Source organism: Phodopus roborovskii, unplaced genomic scaffold, assembly GCF_943737965.1.
Source record: "Phodopus roborovskii unplaced genomic scaffold, PHOROB, whole genome shotgun sequence".
NCBI classification, from domain to species: domain Eukaryota; kingdom Metazoa; phylum Chordata; class Mammalia; order Rodentia; family Cricetidae; genus Phodopus; species Phodopus roborovskii.
This window is the reverse complement of record NW_026126541.1, coordinates 19,766,676-19,786,597: the sequence shown is the minus strand read 5'-3', so window position 1 is coordinate 19,786,597 and position 19,922 is coordinate 19,766,676. Positions and strand designations below refer to the sequence as shown.

The following is a 19,922-nucleotide window of genomic DNA, read 5'->3' as shown; positions in this document are numbered from 1 at the left end:
AATGGGGAATCAGAGAGATGGGAATCTGCCAGGAGAATGTGGTAGGGTTAACAAGAGTGTGTGTGGAGTGAAAGCTATGCAAGCTACCAGAGACTTCTAACTCTGAACTTCTCTCACAGAAGGGATTTTCTGACCGTGACTGTGTACCCTCCAGATCTCTCAAACTGTGACTTCTGGGAAATCAGAAACAGGAGATCATTAAGACCTCCTCAGATGTCACATAATTTTCATGTCAACTAACTCTACAGAAGCATTTGAAGGACTTAATATTTGAGAAACATCGTCTTGAGTTTGTGGCTAGAAATGGAATCAATTTCTGTAGAAACTGGAGGGGAAGGGAGACTAAAAGAAGGGCCCTCAATCCCTGAAACACCTCTCCAAAAGAAAGGCAAATGGACTCTGGCTGTGTTTTCTGACAGCTCCGTGCATGTGAGTTCTGTGATAAGGTCAGCTACTCTTAGCAATTAACACATTCTGGTTGTCTAGGAAGTGGAATTTTTTTCCATGTGTGATCCCTATTCCTTCCTTCCTTCCTTTGTCACAAAATTCCATAAGCAATTGTCTACAAACTCAATTTGCTTTGAATAAATCACCCACCTCCCCCCAATGCTCCCTGGACTCTTGAATTATGTGTTACTTTGTGGCAACCATCCGGATCTTGTTGTAATTTTCATACTTTCTGAGTGACTTCAGGAGAGGAGGTTGGGAAAGAAAAGGCAGCTTAGCAACTGTACCAAAGTTCTAGGAGCAATGGCCCTAAGATGGTGTGAGAACAACAAAAACAAAGTAGAGATGATGACCCGTGTGGGTCTGCAGATGCCTTCTTGTCACGAATGGCTAACACGTCTTCCAAAGCAGCTTCCATGGCTTATGCCTGTTTCATATCGGTACCCTCTGTGCTTCATTATAACAGGGAGAGAAGGACAAAGTTCTCACTCTCCTGCTCCTTCCTCAACTCAGTTGGTTCAAATAGATAGCAAGCCCACTCTGGGGAGTCTCAAACCATATGTAAATGTTCCTACAGATACGGCCCATGATCTTTTGGCAAGTCTTCAAAAGTTAAGGCTATACAAAAAGAAACAGCCTCCAACTCCGGCCCAAAGAGAAGGCATTATTTGACAAATGGCTTGTATCCTCCATGTTTATATGAGGTAACTTACATAGTTTTTGCAGAACTGTTAATTTATCAAGTTATTCTCAGGACCTGTTTACTAAAGGCTGGGGGTGAACTACTGTCTAATGTCAACAAAAATTGTTTGCAGTGACAGATGTATGAAAACATATTACTAGTAATAATTTAAAACAAAGTTCTCAGGCTTTTGCAAAAAGGTAGTATTTCAGATTAAACTAGTTTAGTTATTTGGTAGATGAGGGGATGGCTAACAATCAATCTGTATATCCTGAAAGGGATTTCAAAAATCATTGGCATGGATTCTGGAGAAAGCAATCCAAAACAAATACTTCTTGCTTTCTGTGAGTACAGTATGACATCACTGTGCTTTGGAGGGGACTACACCTATCAATATGTTCAATAATTGAGCAGGTTTTAAGGAAAAGGATTGGGATACTGTTCGGTTTTTGCAAGTGTGAAAGACTGGGTCTGTTAAACTTAGTGTCTAAATGGCGAACAGCAGAAAAGGGTAGAGAGAAATGAGCTGTGCATTGAGAAGAGCAGTTGGGCTAGATGCTTCCTTTCCATTGTCTCTAGGTGGCGCTCTTCGTCAATAACAGATGGGGTGGGGGCGGGGAGGCTATGCATGGAGGAAGGCCCAGAAGGGAGGACTATCTGTTCCTACAAGTCGAATGCAGGAAACTGGGCCCTCCTAACTCAGAAGACACCTGAACTTACAAGCTCAGTATCTTTAAACCAATTCAGCAACAGCCTGACTTTCCATTGTCTCCTTAATGAAAAATACAAAGCATGGAATTTAATGTTTTAGTTAGCTATGAAATCAATTCCTATCTGCAAACAAAATAGCATCCAAACCCCAATGGTCAGAGTCTCGCACACTTGTCTGTTTCCTTTTGCTGTGCTTAACTCTCGCACCTATAGATTACTTTCCCAGTTATCATTGGGAATTCAAAGTAACTACAGGTTAAAAGTCCATCACCGTGGGTGGAAGGATGAGTTCAGTTTATCCTCAAGCTTGAAACTCATCTGGGCACAGGACTAAGGAGCTCCCTCCTTAAGGGCCAAAGTCAATTTGTGCTGCCAATTCAGAAATACCTCAGAGAAACTGCCAAACACTAAATACTTTAGAATTCTACCCTCCATTCCAAATCCTGGAAAATACTAGCGCAACTCAGAGAAACCACTCCCTAAGAGCTGGATTGGAGCTGCAGCTGCCCAGAGAAGCACCTTTTCTGGCCTGCTCGGACACCTGCCTTGCACGCATGCTTTAAAAACATGATTTGAAGCACTGCAATGCTGGCCTTCTGAGTGACGCGTTCCCATGCCTGTCTTCAGTATACCTTCAAGACTGGTTCAAATAGTGACTGGATGGCAGGGAGAAAAAAAAAAAAAAAAGCACTATTTGTGGCTTAGGGAGGTCATAGGACAAGTGATACCTTGGGCATGCTCTCTGGATGTTCTAGGAAGATGTATCCCTTCTTGTGGGAAAGCCTATAGATTGTAGTAAGATAAGACAATCTGACTACTGACAACTATCATGGCTGATGGCTGCTTCCCTCACACACACCTGACTGTGCATCAGCAACAACGCACCAACAGCATTATTTCACAAGGTGTATATCCACTGAAGCTATCACACTTACCGGTTTCCCAAACTCCAATTCCGAAAAGAATTTATACCAAGGTTCATTCTTTAAATCTATCTCTTCTGGGCTTATATCCCGACTCTATAAGGGTTGGTGAAAGGGAAATGGAGGGAAGAGAAGGATAACATTATGCAAAGGATTACACAGGAGCAGGCCAGTAGAGATGCAGTGGCGTCGGGTTACACAGCACCTGCTTCAACAGCGGTGACCGTCCAGTCTCACCGACTCCGGCAAAAACAGGAGAAAGGGGATGTGTTCATGAGAACGGGGAGACTGAGGCAGGGAGCCACGAGGGATTCGTTTTCAGCCCCACAGCAGAGGCAGATGGACCACACTGCGATTCTTCACCACAAAGCAACATGTGGGCTGAACGGTAACCCTCAATCATTTCAGCATTGGGAAAAGAACACCCCTATCTCCTTGTAAAGAAATATTAGCTGTGAGCATATAAACTGGTGAGTACACCGAACATTCAGCATCTATGTCAGAATAAGACGCACAGTGTTTATGGGCTAGGTCAGCTTTAGTACTTATTTGCAAGGCTGCTTTAAGGTCTTCAAAAATAAATGCAAATAACGACACTTTAGAAAAGCCAATTGGTTAATACTGCATCTTTAATGGCACATGAGCAGGTGAGAATACCATGTGTCACACACGGCAAAGTGGAAAACGATGTGAGTCAAAATAGAGGACACAAGTGAGAAACATTTTAAACAAGCATCTGTGGGGACGAGTACAGAGTATACTCCATGTTCTAACAAAGAAATGTTAAAGGGTTGAGAAAAATAATTAAGTGACAGGAAAGCTTCACAAGACAGAGAACAGAACGGGGGGGGGGGGAGAAAACTTCTGGGTTATGTGCATTCCAAAGTTAGATTCCTCCATTTACATGACACTAAGAAGTGCCACATGGACTGGTCATTTGATTCTGTGGTTAAATATTTCACCAAATGTGTATCACAGTTCTGGCACTTTATCTAGGTAGCATCAACTACTTTTGAAAAACACAAAAAATGGAAGATTAGAAATCAAACCAAGCGTCCCAATACGAGGAGTTATACTCATATGAGGCTGAAGTGTTTAATGTTCAAGGTTTGCTTAAGTTCTTATGTTCTTAATCACTCTGAAAATTACAAAAGATTGAGATGTGATTTTTTTTCTTTTTAATAACAATCTGAAATATAAAAAAGTACACTTTCTGAGACTGAAGATATCACACAAGAAACTAAGGGGCCTCCTGGCCATAATGCGGATGGCACCAGAGAGCGTACAGCCAGCCCCACCTACAGGTAGTCGGTGTTACTGCACTCCACAGTGGTCCTCCCTAGGTGCACCACACTACTGTCTAGCCCTTTGCTGCTTGCAGACAAGTCTGGAAACTGTCGGTGAGTTTTTACCAAGCCCCTGAAAATATCTATACCATTCGTTCATTCTTGCTGTTACAGGTGGAAGATATGGGCACCTGTCAGAGATGTTCTTTAACTGAAATATGATTTGAAACTAGAGGAGAATATATGCTAAACTCCATCCTCTTGCATAAACTCCATCCTCTTGCATCTAGATCAGCTTCCTCTAAAGTTTCCATCTCAAAAGAGAAGGCCTGCCCATTCAGATATTAATAGTGCCTGCTGTGCGTGCATGCGTGCATGTATGTGTATACTCGTGTGTGTGGCCACATGTGTGTTTATATATCTATGCACATGTATGTAAATACCAGAGGGTAACTTAAGGCGCTGTTCCTTAGGGGCCAGTTACCTTGTTTCCTGAACCAGGGGCTCTCATTGGCTTAGGGCTTGCCAATTGGGCTAGGTTGGCTGGCGAGCAAGTTCTAAGGGATTTGCCTGGCTCTGCCTCTCCAGTGCTAGGACTTTAAGTACAAGTCACCAAGCCTGATTCTTTTTCTCTTTTTCTTGGAACTGAACTCAAGTCCTCTAGCAGTTTACCAACTGAGCCATCTTCCCATCCCAGCTTCTGCCTTTGTTTGGTGAAATGAAGCACAATGTCCAAAAAGACCAAAAAAAAAAAAAAAAAAAAAATCAACAAATGATGGCTTAAAAACATTGGTACATGGTACAACCTGCAGTGATGGCTCTCCATGCAACCTACTTCATATTTGTTACTTTTACAAAGACTATTTATAAACTGTTCCCAGAGAATAGGTTAGGTTTTGTTTTTTTCATAAAATGTACAAACATACCAACTCTTTTGGGAAGCTGCCTAAGAGTTATGATAGTTACAGCCCTGAAAGAATGAACTCATTTTACTCTTGAATGCTCTGTGCAGAAGAGTTGACTGCCAAGGTTAATGCTGAGTGAAGAACAGGTTTTGTTAAATAACTTGGGTCCAGAGTGTCAGTTCTTCAAGCTGCCCAGACACAAAGGTAAAAAGGTACAGCACTCATACCCACAATAGTTAGCCAGGTGTAAATGAGCAGTACATACAACCAAGGACAGACTGACAGGGAACAGCCTTCTGGAAGCAGAGGAGCCATGTTCCCATAGCCACAGCTCTTCCACAATGCCAGGCTCTAGTCTTCCCTGCTGTGAGCTGCTCTTTTTCCAGCTTGATAAAATCCATGGAAAGGGCAAGAAGCTTGCCAGGAAAATGTCATCTTCTCAAAGACAATGTTATTGCTTGAATAGGAGCCAAAGACCAGCTTCAGATTTCAATTAAGTAAGTCATCTGAACATGGTGCATTCACTTACACCACGATCAACAGTTTTTGCGACTCTTAGACTTATATTATCCATCTTGGCCATATCACCTGGCACACCAGCAGGCTGGAGGGCCAGATAATTTTTCTATTCACAAATGAAAACCTTGAGATTCAAGAAGGTTAACTGCCTTGCCTGAAGGCATATAGCAGAGTCAGGACTGGAGGTCAGATGCCCCAAACTCGTCCAGTCAGCACTCTGAAAATACACCACATCCCCGCTCATCCTTCTAATGAGAGTGCAGGTGACAGCAAACCAAAGCCAGCTTGAAATGCCAGAGAAAGAGCTCAAGTGAGGCAGGGCTGGGCAAACCCACTTGTTCACACTTCTACGTTCATTCTGTGCCTGTCATTACCATCTCAGTGTCTGTCCCTGGCTGCTAGACACCCACGGAATAGAAACTCCAACATCTGTCCCAAAGCCTGGCATGGAAAAAGTTATTTCCTCCTAAGTTCATGTCCTATAGGAGATTTCATATATATATATATATATATATATATATATATATATATATATATATATGTAAAGCCTAGACATTCCTGACGAAGCAGGGACCAACCACCACCACCACACCTCTAAGTCCAAGGCCAGGGAGAAAAGGTTCACTTATACTTTGATAGGGAGGCAAGAAGTATGTAGACCTTTGTGAATTTGACAAACAGGGGAACAAGTCATCAAGGATGCGAGTCACCTGAGGATTCGTAAGGTAGTAGTGTTTCATGGGTCTGGGTGGTGTGAGCATGCTCCAAGGCGAGAGGCAGGCCCACAGCCCATAAACATTCTTCTGATGTTAACAGTTGGCTGTGCCTGGGCCTAGTCTTTGAATTGGCAGAATTAAGCAGCTATGTGCAACTCAAATGGAAGAAAAAGTATTTTTCTCCCCATTTCTTCATGAAGAGACAAAGCAAACTAAAATAAAGTCTAATTTAGATTCTGCATCTATCTGTCACCAGTTTCCACATTTAATAGTTAACGAAATGATTCTTTAGTTTTCTTCAAAAACCATATGAATGAGGGTGCCGCTCAAATCCTAGCCAGCCAGATGCTTCATACCAAGAGGCAAGGCTCACATAGAAACTCACATAGCAGCTTTTCTGTTCACGTGATAAAAATAGCAGCGCTAAAAAAGATCAAACATAATGGGCCAATTCAAGCCCTGTCAAAAAATTAAGATTCAAATGAAATTCCTCTCTAAAATCAACAACATCTCTTTGGAAGGGCAGAGCTAGCTGGGGTCAAGGGCACTGAACGAAACTGTTGGGCAGGTGCCCACATGCTGCTATGGATGGGCCTCAGGCCTGGAACACACAGAGGAGCGCCTGTACTGAAACACCAGATGGTGTTTTGCTATCCATGGGGACAGTCCCCACCACTCCCTAGAAGGATCCCCCATTAACACTGTGAGGTACTTCCTAGCATTTGTGAAAATAATGCCAACCATCCCGAGAACCGTGACACCAACGAGGAAAACAGAATAATGTTGTTTTCCTAGTTCTGAACAGAGGTAAAAATCACTGAGACCAAGGGGAAAAAGTGGAAACAAAGACAAAATTAAGAAAAAGGGTGTGTCTTCAGTAAAAGCAAGGACAATCTATGAATGGCCACTGCCCAAATAAAAGCAGCCAGGGGCCTCCAGAATCCCTGAAATCACTTGGCTGTATTAAAGCACAATGGAAGCCAGCATGCTAATTACTAAGGAGTATGGCCTTCTTTCCACACCTTGGGTTGAAGGTTGCCGTGTACATTTACTATGTATGGGGTACTTCCTGCAGGCAGAGAACTTCCCAGCATGGGAAGGAAGTCACTCAGCTAGTCTCTCACTTTCTGCTTAAAATACCTGGGGTGCCAAGCAAACATTGAAGAATGACAACTCTAAAAGCATTTCTGTGAACTGATGACCTTTTTCCTAATTAAAACTATGCCAGCACTTCCAAAGGCATCACATTTTCATTTCAGTAAAAGTCAAATCAATTACCCCTTAAAAACACATAGAACAGCAGGCTGACAGCTCCTCTGAATGAAGCCAGCCTCCAGTGTAACCTCTGCATCCTGTGGTCCAGCCACAGGGCTTCAAACAGATGCAGCTTTGGAGAATCTCTTCAACTATTTACCAAAATATGAACCAGCTTTTTCTAATGAAGTGTGAATGAAAGGAAACATGATCGGCAGATATGGAACTAATCAATTTGTAAAGCCTTCCTATTCCACAGAAGTGGCTACTTTTCCACCTTGGCCTGAAATTTCCACACTATTTTCCCACTCAATGTTCCAGAGATGCAAATTTGTGTAATGGACAAGAATGCAAGCTGATTTGATAAATTACTTCTCAACACCATGACAATCAAAGACAGAAGACCTGAAACATAAAACATAACAACTGAGGGCTTTACCCCAAATTACAACATTCTATTGGTCATTTATCTTTGAAAGATTGTAATGCTAAACTGGTCATTTCTGTAAATCCTATCCATTTCAAACAAAAGTTGTGTACAAAAGAGAAAGACCTTTAATCAATGAGCCTGACAAAGTAATAGATGTTTTTCCCTAAAAAACCAGAAGTAGGATCAAACTTAGTTAGTAGAAAATTAAAATGAGTTAAAACCATAAACCATGCACAAATGGAACAACAGGGCCACAAAAACAAAACAAAACAAAACAAAAAAAACACAGTTGTTTAAAAGCAGACTCGGAACTCATTTCAAGAAGACCTGAAAAATGCAGAGGGTGAAAATACTTCAATTTTTTCACACTGTTCTAAACAAAACAAGCCTATCTCAAGTAGGGGAAGAATATGCTCCAGATACATAATGTATGCAAACTAGACAGCATGGGCAGAGAAAAACAAAAGAATTTTCATATGCACATTACCATCTTCTCATTGGTCAGAACGGAAGACTTGCCCGGCTGATATTCGTAAATGCTTTTGGGCTCTGCTCGATATTTTCTCGTATCCACTTTCTTATCTGGGGGCTCCCAGTCGTTTCTGTAGAAGGAAAATGCCATTTTCATGAGGGCGGTATCAGCTTTCCATACAGTCTGAACCTGGTTGTCTGTAGTCTTAACCAAAGAATTTTTATATCCAAGGCATAAAACTGGAATCAAGGCTAGCAATTTAGCTATGTTAGTCTGCTTCTCCAAACAATACGATTAAATCTCCATCTTAGCTTTACACAGGGCATGAGGTACCTTGTGCTCAAAACCTGGCACCAGGAGGCGGAGACTGGAAGGGAGAGGAGGGAGGGAGGAAAATGAAGCCAGGCTTGCCCTGGAAAAAGTCATTCACCCTGCTCTGCTCTTCTGGCTATAACATTCCCCAAACACGCCCGAACTCCCACACAATGTATGCAAAGCACAAATACAGGTCCTCGAGCTGGATGTGAATTTAAGAAAAAATAGTAAGTTTCATCTGCACAGACCTCTCAGTTTGTGAAAACTGACAGAAACTGGGGTCAGAAGATACATGGGACACCGTCCAGCTGACAAGAGATTACTACTCATAGGAACATTTGTCTCAACAATACATGTTATATCAGTAAATAGACATTTCTGAACATAGCTGGCTTTAGTGTTATAGTCTTAACTATGAATATTTAAATGATGTTAGTTCCAATTTTAGATTTTTCCCATAGTAGCGCCTGGTGGCATAGGCCTGTAATCCCAACCACTTATAGACTGAGGTAGGAGGGTTGACAGTTAAAGCCCTGCTTGGGCTACAGGGCAAGTTCAAGGTCAGCCTGGATAACTAACTGTCTGAAAATAAAAGCTTTGTGGCTGAGCACTTGCCTAGCATTCAGGAAGACTCTGGGTCCAATACCTAATACTACAAACTTCTCTTGACTAGGTAAAAGGTTATAATAATTATAGTCGACAGTAATTACACCCTTGCTATGAGCCAGGCCCTTAAAGGAAGGTCAAGTGCAATCACCTATTTTATCCTTGCAACACTCTCATGGAGGAGTCATGTTATTTTTATCCTTATTTCACGGATAAGGATGTGGAGACTCAGACTAAGTCACTGCTGACAGGTGACAGTGTGCAGATTCGAGTGTCTTGTTCCTAATAAAGGCTCCTGGGATGCAGATTCTGGGGAGGCATGGATGAGCATCTAATGGACCACTTACCTCTCTGGGCTGGACTTAAGTGAAGACGAGCGGGTTGGGAGGGGGAGTGTGGCTGACCTCTTCACTACTTTCTCCCCGTCAATGTAGTTCATCTCACTTTTTGAGCGAGGCACAAAAAGGGGAGACTTTGCTGGAGAGAAAGTACATATAAAATACTTTAAGCTCAAATGAAAACTAACCGTGAAGATGTCTCGTCTACGATCTTCCCTTCCTCCCCACAAGCAGGGGCTCCAGTCACTTACCGTCTTCAGAGAAGGAATATCTAGGAGTGTGCAGGTCAGAATCATCATCTAGTGAACAAAACAGAAAAAATCAGGGGGAAGAGACTCAAGCCACAGGTCCAGGGTGTACACCAAGCCCCATTTCCACAGTCCTGCATGACATCCAGCCACACCAGGGACCCAACAGGAGGAGACTCAGGCCTGGGGACACATCACACAGACTATCCTGCAGAGCAGTGAGGCTTGCCAGAGTCCATAGATCCAACATGGCCCAGCAGAAACTGCTTTCAGACATCAGGGAATGTACAGAGGCAAGACTCCTCACAAGGAGAAGGCCCATCACCAAAGCTGGGATGCAGGGCTCTGTATCTCTCCCCGAGTGGGAAGTGGGGGCTGAAATGGATCCGGCCACTCAGTGCTCAGTCTTGCCTTTTGAGTGCCATGGCCTCTTTCCAAGGCCCATGGCTACGACTGGATAGGAAAAAGAGTTCAAAGAACGTGATTGCTAGCTCCCCATTGTAGCTTTGACCTGTTTTATACATTCTTCAGACAACACAAAAGGCAAAGAGGTTGTACATCTAACAAGAGTTGGAGAAAACCCACATTAGAATCTGTTTTAATTACATCTTGGCTTTTCTCGGTGATTAGATTTCTCAGGACCCAACACTGCCATGACTGATATAAGGGCTGCTCTATGCAGGGTACCACTCAGGGTGAGCATCTAAACTGAGTCTGCAACAAGTCAAACTCACACAAATTCCTATGGTATATGATGGGCTCTGCAGGTGTGTGTGTGTGTGTGTGTGTGTGTGTGTGTGTGTACACCTCTAGATAAACTGAATACTGGGCTCTAGGATGACCAAGAAAAGATCTGAACCCCTATGAGAAGGGGTGTAATTTTCAAAGTAAAAATCAAATCAAAAGCCCATTTACAGGGACAGATCTGTCCCAAGTACAAGCTATGACATCCTAAACATTTCTTCTCTGGAGTACCTGAGAGTCTATATCTTGCTCATTTGAATTCAGGGTACATGGATCTAGAATGAAGACACAGTTCCCTCCCTTAAGGTCCATAATACATTTTCAGTAAAGCACACGACCTAAGCAGCAAAGTCAAGTCAAGGGATTTGATATGCTGTGTTAATGACAATGTTAATTAAGCCCATGTTTCTGGGCAAATTAAGTATCAGAGCGAGAATGGACAGGATGTTTTTGTTTTGTTTTATTTTGTTTTGTTTTTGTTTTTTGAGACGGAGTCTCTCCGTGAAACAGCTCTGGCTGTCCTAGGACTGTAGACCAGGCTGGCCTTGAACTCAATGGAGATCCACCTACCCCTGCCTCCTGAGTGATGAAACCACTCAGGCGTGCGCCACCACTGTGCAGCTCAGAATGTTTTGTGAAACGTAAACAAAGCTAACATTACTACTATTTTGAGTGCAGCGGTGTGTAAAGACAGCTTCTACCTGTACTTCTCCCAGTTTTGTCTGTCCCAGGTGTCCTTAGCCAGAAAACCAGACAGGGATCCATCACAAGGTACCTTTGTTCCCTCCAGCTCCCACTGCCTTCATAAGAACTGCTCTACACCAACGTTCCACACGGACTATGATTCTTTACCAACACTGCCAACCCTTTCTTCTTTAGGGTAGGGTGGGATGGGGTGGGGCGGGGTGGGGAGGGTCTTATTATGTTGCTCAGGCTGACTGATCTCTAGCATACAATCCTCCTGCCTCAGTCTCCTGAGTCCTGGGGTTACAGGCATGCATCACCACAATCCACTACGCTTTCATTATTATGAACTGAGTATCTTAAGTTTATTTATGTTACCTCCTGAAAATAGGGCAGTGGAAAGATGGAATGGAATCAGAGATGTATTTTTGGAAAAAGTGTTCTGAAGAATTTTGTGTTACTGGCCTTTTGCTTGTTTGTTTGGGAGTTTTTTTTTTTTTAAGGATTTAATTATGTATTCATATAGTTCTATGATATCAAAGAACATAAAAAATCAGCTTTAGAACGCCTTTGATTTCCATCACTCGGGAGGCAGAGGCAGGTGGATTTCTGTGAGTTCAAGGCCAGCTGGTCTACAGAGCAAGTTCCAGGACAGCAAGGGTTACACAGAGAAACACTGTCTTGAAAAATCAATAAACAAACAAACAAATAAATAAATTCAGCTTTAGCTGAGGACACTTGGCTGGAAAAAACAGTGCCTGCCCCAACCCAAGCTAACTCAGAAAACAATACACTGCTTTAAACCAAGCCTAATGCTTTAGCTCAAAACTCTACACCTCTTTGAATCACAGAAGGTGGCAGCCTTGTAGCAGGTGGTGGGAAGGTCAGTTCCAATTATCCCATGGCCACTAAAACTCGAAGCAACCTATGGGTGCTGGGACAGCATTAAATATGGTTTAATGTTAAGATTAAGTTTTAAAAACACTGTTTCCTCTAGACATTTCTAATGTCAAATTCTAGAAGGCTTATTATAAGGCTGTGAGAAATCATTCTTATGTGGTGGAGAAAAACAGCCTAAGGAGCCTGACTTAGGGATGTTGAAAAGTAGAGGAAAGCAAGATGTGGGCGGGGCAAGAGCAGTAACTAAGTGGCTGATTCTCTCTCTCTCTCTCTCTCTCTCTCTCTCTCTCACACACACACACACACACACACACACACACACACACACACTCCTTCTCCCTCTGAGACAAGGTCTCACTACCTGGAACTCCCTCTGTAGACCAGGTTGGCTTTGAACTCAGGCATCCATCTACCTCTGCCTCTTGAGTGCTGAGAGTATAGGTGTGCCATCATGCCAGGCTGTGGTTGATAATATTAATCCTATTATTGGGTACAGATGGGAAAAGGAGTCTCATGGCCAGGGTGTCTTTGTGAGTGGACTTCACTTCTCCAGTGTCCACAGGACTTTAACATGGACATAGATCTAGGAACCGTATGAAAGCATACCTATGTCAAATGGATTAATCTGAACAACTCTACCACACTCACTTGCCCCCATTGGTCTCCAGGGATAACATTGCTACATCCTGCACTTGTTTGAAACTTTCTCCTGGTAAGCAAGCCCACAATGAGGAAGTTGGATACAGTTAGAATAACCAAGGACTAGAAGCCTGCCTTCAACCTGTCTGGCTAGAGCTAGCCAAACAGAGTAGTAAACAGGTGCATGTGTTTAACCATAGCTACACAAAGAAAAATCGTTCTCAAGTCTCCTATGAACTAGCTACACAAAGCCCGCTGTCACATCCTCCAAGGGTTCCTGACAATAATGCCACGGGGGACTCAGCTGAACTGGGATCTTGTGATTCCTGCTTTGTAATGGAACCACATGCTATCTTTGACCCTTGGGACACCAAGCAAACTGACATCAAACCTTGGCACCAACACTCAGAAGTTCCCATGCCAACCATTCCAGGAAGCCTGAACATTACGCAGCACACCTTCACTCTGGTGCCTTGAAGGCCCCTGAGGACTCTGGTGTTGACACACCAACCGTTCCTCTTGGGCTTTGGCAGCCTGGCCTCAGTAGCACAGCAGCTAGCCCAGGAGCTGCCAGGAGCCGCATAATTCCCTTTTCAAACCCAAGGACGACATTACATGAATTTCTAGAAGCTTCCTTCCAGGGTTGATTTTACGGTTGCTGTTTAGAATTTATACAACCCTGAAAGCCAACTAGAGAGATTGCTGGACCAAACCATTCAAAGCTCTACATAACAATCAAAATGGGATGCTTAGTCAAAAGCAGCATTCACAGAACCACAAGCTGTGTGTCATTAAATCTCTGGTTAGCACTTCATAGGTCTTTAACCCTAAAATTATTTTTGTGATAATAACAATTCACTTGAACACGATCTTATTCCGTCATTCAACACAATTTCTTCTGAAGCTTCATTCACCCCCACGTGCTTACCAAGAGCAAGAATACAAGATGGAAGTACATGGACACCCCACAGAAAACAGCCAAGGAAAAGGAGACAGCGTCTGTGGGACAAGGAAGCCAAGTCTAGGGGCCTTATGGGACAAGGAAGCCAAGTCTGGGGGCTTGTGAGAAGTCACAGATTATGTTTTGGTTAAAGACCGTCAACTATTAAGGGATGGAAAGCAGGAGAGTGGAGAGCAGCTGCAGAAGACATACTCCTGAGAAAGAATTCTGAGAAGTGATTCAAAAATGGGAAAGAAACAAACTAAGGGAGGGATCCATGGACTAGTGGGACCCACCGTCTGTAGGGGCCCATGGGCTAGAGAAGGCTCACCATTCCCATCTTCATCCGGCCTTCTGGGTCCCGAGGTGGGAAGGGGATGACTGCTTCAGTTCTTAACTATGCTGCAGAGCAAAGACTTCTGTACATGCTGGCCAGAGAACTTCTGGGCAGCCACAGAAGGAGAACAAAGGTGGCTGCTGCAAAGCCGCCTGGCCCCTCCCATGGGCAGGACTAGAAAAAGTTTGGGGCAGGAGGCATAAGTCAGCCAAGCATCCTCACAACAGAACAACTTACTCAAAACACAAGTAACATAAGGCTATTCTTAGAAATCCTGCACAGCTAGGAAAGCTATTTTCACTCAACTATATCTGTGCCTGAGAAAACCGCCCTCTGCAAGCCTTGCCTCAGGGCAAGCTGGAGCAGGAATGAGGAAAAACACAAGACAGACCCCTGTGACACCACAGCCTAGAGATGCTTGGAAGTGGCACCATGAGTCACAGCAACAGAGTGTGGCAGTCTCATCCACCAACCAGAAGGGGTGCTAGTGCAATTCACGAACCAGGAGGGAAGCTGCTCTCTGACTTCACCCCTGTGGCTCAATGGGTCCTCACAAGCCATGGATCACGAAGTAAACTATACTCTACTTGGCTCTGCTGTAGATTCTGGAACACTGTGTAAAAATAATCTTGTTTTCTTGACATCGAATGTGCCAAGTCAGCTGTCCTTACCAGGCCAGAGTTTTGAATCTGCATTCCTCATTCCAGTCCTGTATTCAAACTCTCAAATCTCATCTTGGCAAGTATCTTGGTCCTTTGGGGCGGTAGACAGCTTTGTGGAAGGTATCTTGACATTTCAGTAGGTCTGTCATGGTCCCATCGCTTGGGGAGCTTTCCTAATCTCATGTTCCCAGAGACACTAGTTTGACAGCCCAAGATTGAATCTAGAGAAGCTGCCATCAGAGAGCTCTTGGCAAGGAAGGGGCAACCAAGTGCACGGGGCTATCAGGAGGGTAAGGATCAGCAGAGCAAAAACCGGTGTTTGGAGTCTCACAGACCTTCCTACCACTTCCCGTGTAACTTTGTACATGCTACCCTACCTCCCCAAGCTTCTTTCGGCTCACATGGTGGGCTGCTGGGGGGATGAAAATGAGGTCAACGGTGGCAATGTGCTCAACACAGAGCCTCATACTGTACGCCACAGCTTCTAATACTGTGTCTGGGGACCACTTAACCGAGCGTGGGGGGTTGTGAAGAATTTGGAATCAGTAAAATGTTTTAAAATATGGAATGACTAAAAACCAATTCAAAATCAAAGGTAACACATTCAGGGCATTTCTGGCACCCACTCGTGCAGCAGGCAGGTCCACTGCAAGTTTGATTCTGAACATACAATATGTTCACTGAACAGTTCACTGGCATCACACTACACAACCCCAAGGTTGCCCGAAACACTCTAGCTCAGACTGAAATGCAGCGTTGTGACTATACAGAGAAAGGTCTCTGTTCTTACAGACTCACAATGGTCTAATTGCACTTTATTTTCCCGTCATCATTCTTCAGTATCTGAGTGTCAAATACGTCTATGCTGGGATTGTATTATATGAGAATATTTGATTTTAAAACTTGATTTGCTGACTTGCATTTCATTTAAAAAAAATTGTTAACTGACTTGAGTTTATGACAGAATTTCCTCCAATTCCTGAAATGGTTACAAACACATTCTGCTATTTTTGAACTACTTACTTATGTAAGTGATGTGACATTCTCAGCATTGATTACTATAAAATCAAAATGCTCATCAACTATGGAAGACAGTAAGGATGATTTATGTTCTTTAGCATCGAATGTTCAACTAAGATTTAACTTTTTGTGACAAAATAAACCAATGCTGGGCATGGTGGTACACTCCTTTACCCCCAACACTTGAGAATTAGAGGCAGACAGACCTTTATGAGTTTGGGACCAACCTGATCTATATAATGAGTTCCAGACCAGTCATGGCTACATGAAGAAGAAATTTTGTCTTTAAACAAACAAATAAATAAATAAACAGCAAACAAACAAGCATCTTTCTCATTAGTATGCAAATAAATGGTAAAAGTACATGTATACTGAAGGATTATTTTAGAATAAATTTCTTTATGATTTATTATCATAAATCATATGTATATGATTTGTATATACCTGAAGCAGAGTTTCTCAGGTGAAGGGAACACAATGGAAATGTTTAAGCAGTCTCAGGTGGAAGTTCAGTAAGGGCATGACAGTCATCACACTGCTGTCCCTTAATGAGAACTTTGGGGAGGGACAAAGGTTGCTTTTCAGAGGGAAGTAGGCAGTGTAGGTTAGCACCAGCTGCCTTAAGTATTATAAAAGGCCCAGGCTGTTCCTTGCTGTAATAAACAGAGTTTGTTTTTTTAAAGTACATTTGAGCCTCATTAAAACATGGCCATCCTGTTTATCTTCCAGCATCTGCCCGGTTTACATGCTCACTCAGGGAGAAGGAAGGTTTTCAAGCTGGTATAAACACATGCTCACAGGCCCCACTGTTTAGGACAATCAGCTTGGAGAAACTTACAAGTGTCTTCTTAAAAAAAAAAAAAAAAAAACTACAGTGTAGACAGACAGACATACCAGCCCTCAGATAGGCTGTCATAGATTTCTTACAGATAATCCTACTTCCAAATTCTCAATTACAAGACGACAAAACAACAGTGGCATCAATAAGAGACTACCCCTCCCCCCCCCATGAGACCTATAACTCCAACCTCTAGGTTCTTGCTCAGCTGAATTCCCCTCCCTCCCTCTCCCTCCCTTCCTTTTAAAAGGTGTCACTATGTGGCCCTGGCTAATCTGGAACTTACTATGCAGCCCAATTCAGCATTGAATTCATAGTACTCCTCCTTCCTCGACCCCCTGAGCACTGGAATTACAGGCATGCATCTCTACCGTCTCTACTTCTCAGTGCATATTAACAGCTACGGCAGAGCCTGCACTCGGTGCTGGTCTGGCTGCAGTGTGCTACCTGTGTGGAGTGGTACCAAGGACAGAGCTAAGGTGGGCTGGCACTCACAGGCATGGGCTGGTAGTACTCATAAAAAACCACGGACTCAGAAAGTCAGAAAGCCTCTTGAACATAAAAATAAAAAAATAAAATAAAAAAATTAAGCCCAGAACATTTTTGAAATGCTCTATCTCATGTGTTTTTCACATTTGTAAAAAGCCTTTATCTAACTGAATACATCAGCAATATGCTAGACATGTCATCTAGGCAGGGTGGGGGGCGTGAGACAGAATCTACCCTATTTTTAAAAGATCCCTAGGGAAGACAAAGCCCTCAAAGCGTGAGTTAAAGTGTAATTATCTTCATTATGAATTTTTTATGTTCAACTTAATTTTTTTAACCTTTTAATTCGTTGAGGCTTTTCTTCCTTTTTCGGTCTCTGAAAATATTGTGTGTATATACACAGACACACATATGCATATCCACTTGTAAATATGCGTGACAAACTGTCTTGCCTTCTCTTACTGTTTATGTCTCTAGGTAAAACAGCCCTACTTCCTACTGGGCCAAACTTCACATGTAACAAAAAAAAAAAAAAAAAAAAAAAAAAAAAAAAAAAAAAAAAAACAGACCCTACTGTTGTCAGCCAGGGTCGCAAGGTGTAGTGATCAGTGGCAAAAGAACTTGACATCAGGCTGTGAAATCCTGCCTTGAGATCACAGCCAAGAAGATGGAGAAGGAAGCCAAGGGCCCTGCCTATGACAGGCTTCAGGCCATCTTCCGATCCCATGGGTGTAGCAGGATTTCTCCAAGATGCTTTCCTTCACTCACTTTTTCCAACCTTCTTTGACACCTGCTCTGCTCCACACTGTACCCCCAACATAAAAGAATAACTCCAGGATACAGGCAAAGCTGTAGTCCATATCAGGTCATATTCCCATCCAGCTCTTCCATGAAATGTTTCCCAGCTTGGTCCAAATCTTCAAAGGTTACCATATCTCACCAAAACTGACACTTAGACTTACATACCTCTTCAGGAATTCCCAATCAAAAAGAGACACCCCAAGGACCCATGGCCAGAGGGGCCCAGTGGCCACTGGGGGCAGTGTGGGAAACTGGTAAGCTTCTATTGTTGAAAGCTGGCAGGACTCCATCCTCAGCTTAGTCACTGCCCAGCCATCAGAATACACTAAGTGACAACCCAGATACCAGGCCTCCAGTAGTTGGTACAAGTAGCGTTCCTCAGGGCCCCACACATCCAGAGCATTATAAGTAAGCTATGAAAGCTACCCCTTAAGCCATGGAAACCCTATAGGGGTGGGGATTAAAATACCACTTGGAGAGAGCCAGAAAGGACTGAGGCAACCTCACAAAACAAAAGGTTAGAGGGACCTTTCCTAGGCTCCTAGCAAAAACCCCAAGGTGGGCAGTGGCGGCAGCAGCTCACAGCCAGGCACACATCTCCTGTAATTACCTTCAGACTCAGGGCTAGGAGTAGACGCAGGAAACTGGTAGGTAGGAGTGTAAGGGTTGTCCTCTGCAGCAGAGAAAAGCGGTGTGTGTGAAGCTATCTACCATGAAGTGGAGGAAACCATTAACCCCCGCTTGACGCTTCCCAATGATTATCTATTTTAGTGTTATTAAAGCACGCAGGCATCACACTTAGGTTAAGGAATTAGAAAGGACTTAGTTATTTTAATACAGCACACCATGCAAATGAGCGAAACGAAATGCTTACGGGCTGAAAATGACTACTAAAAACAAAATCTAAAAGCCAAATTGTACACCTACAATGGAACTCTAAGAACTAATTTAAAGCTATAGTAACAGATGCACTGTCTAAACTTATGGTACCTTCAGAATTTTGCAGGATTTCAGGAAGTTCAGGGAATTTGTACGTAGGGAAATAAGGGTTTTCTTCAGGAGTGTCTAGGCAGTGGGAGCAGGTTTGAGAGACAGAGAACAGAGAAAGATACAAATGGAGAGAGTGAATGAGTAGAAATCTACACACAATGTATATTCCTTGAATTGAGGAACACAATAAACTTCACTACTGATATGAAAGATTTAAAATCCAGTCTTTTTGCCCAAATTAAGACACCTAAAAAAAGAATTATATGGAAACTAGCTCCAATGGGCAAGAAGCACTTAACACAAAGTTTCAAATTTCACATTTCTTTTAGGTTAGAGATATGAAATATGATAAATGAAAAGGCTATCCTAAAGCGTAGTTTTGTTGCTGTTTCAAACCAAAGGCCGTTTTGTGCAAGCGAGGCTTAAGCTTTTTGGGTGCCTCTGCCTCCACTAGGACAGGGAGTTTTGTTCAGAATCTGTAATTGTTGAGTTAATAACTAGAGCACAAGAAGACCACTGGTGTCTTAGAGCAGAAACACACATTCTGTGCATATGTGTGCATTCATCTGTACGTTTAGCCTTCCAAATCCAGATCTGAGTGTGGGCCAGTCACAGACGGCTGGAAGAAAAGGACAGTGACTACCATGGAGACCCGGTCTTTAGCACCACCATGATGGCGCTTATCCATTTGACTCAGAGAAGGTAAACACTCAACATTTAGAAATAGTGTGGACCACTCTGCACCCAGCAGAAGCTAACAGTGATGTTTAGCATATACAGCTAGGCACCAAGACTGGACATTTGTGACCAGTCTCATTTTTGGGGAACAATGACCAGAACACTATTTCTTTGGTGCATTTCATGGCAGGCGGCCAGACTGGATTTGGATACAAAGAAAGACAGGATGCTCTGCTCCCAGGAAGAGTGGCTCCCTTCCCACAATGCAGTTCACTGGCAGCACAGGCAGCAATGGGGGCTGAGCTGGTAGGGTTGCGATCTGCCAAAGCACTAGCCTGGGGTTCTGCC

General features: G+C 43.2%; 1 protein-coding gene across 14 annotated transcripts in view; it reads right to left on the bottom strand.

Annotated features, from left to right (window-relative positions):
• The window catches only part of Sorbs1 (sorbin and SH3 domain containing 1), a 214,011-nt gene that overhangs the window by 47,928 nt on the left and 146,161 nt on the right, over positions 1-19,922 (bottom strand). For 13 of the 14 annotated variants that reach the window (XM_051199849.1, XM_051199857.1, XM_051199858.1 and 10 more), the window contains 5 exons: positions 18,897-18,971; positions 9,856-9,903; positions 9,614-9,743; positions 8,361-8,475; positions 2,776-2,859 (listed from right to left, as the gene is read on the bottom strand). In XM_051199849.1, coding sequence (XP_051055806.1) covers positions 2,776-2,859; positions 8,361-8,475; positions 9,614-9,743; positions 9,856-9,903; positions 18,897-18,971 — 452 coding nt within the window. The remainder of the gene's footprint in view (positions 1-2,775; positions 2,860-8,360; positions 8,476-9,613; positions 9,744-9,855; positions 9,904-18,896; positions 18,972-19,922) is intronic. The other variant, XM_051199863.1, reaches the window with a different exon arrangement.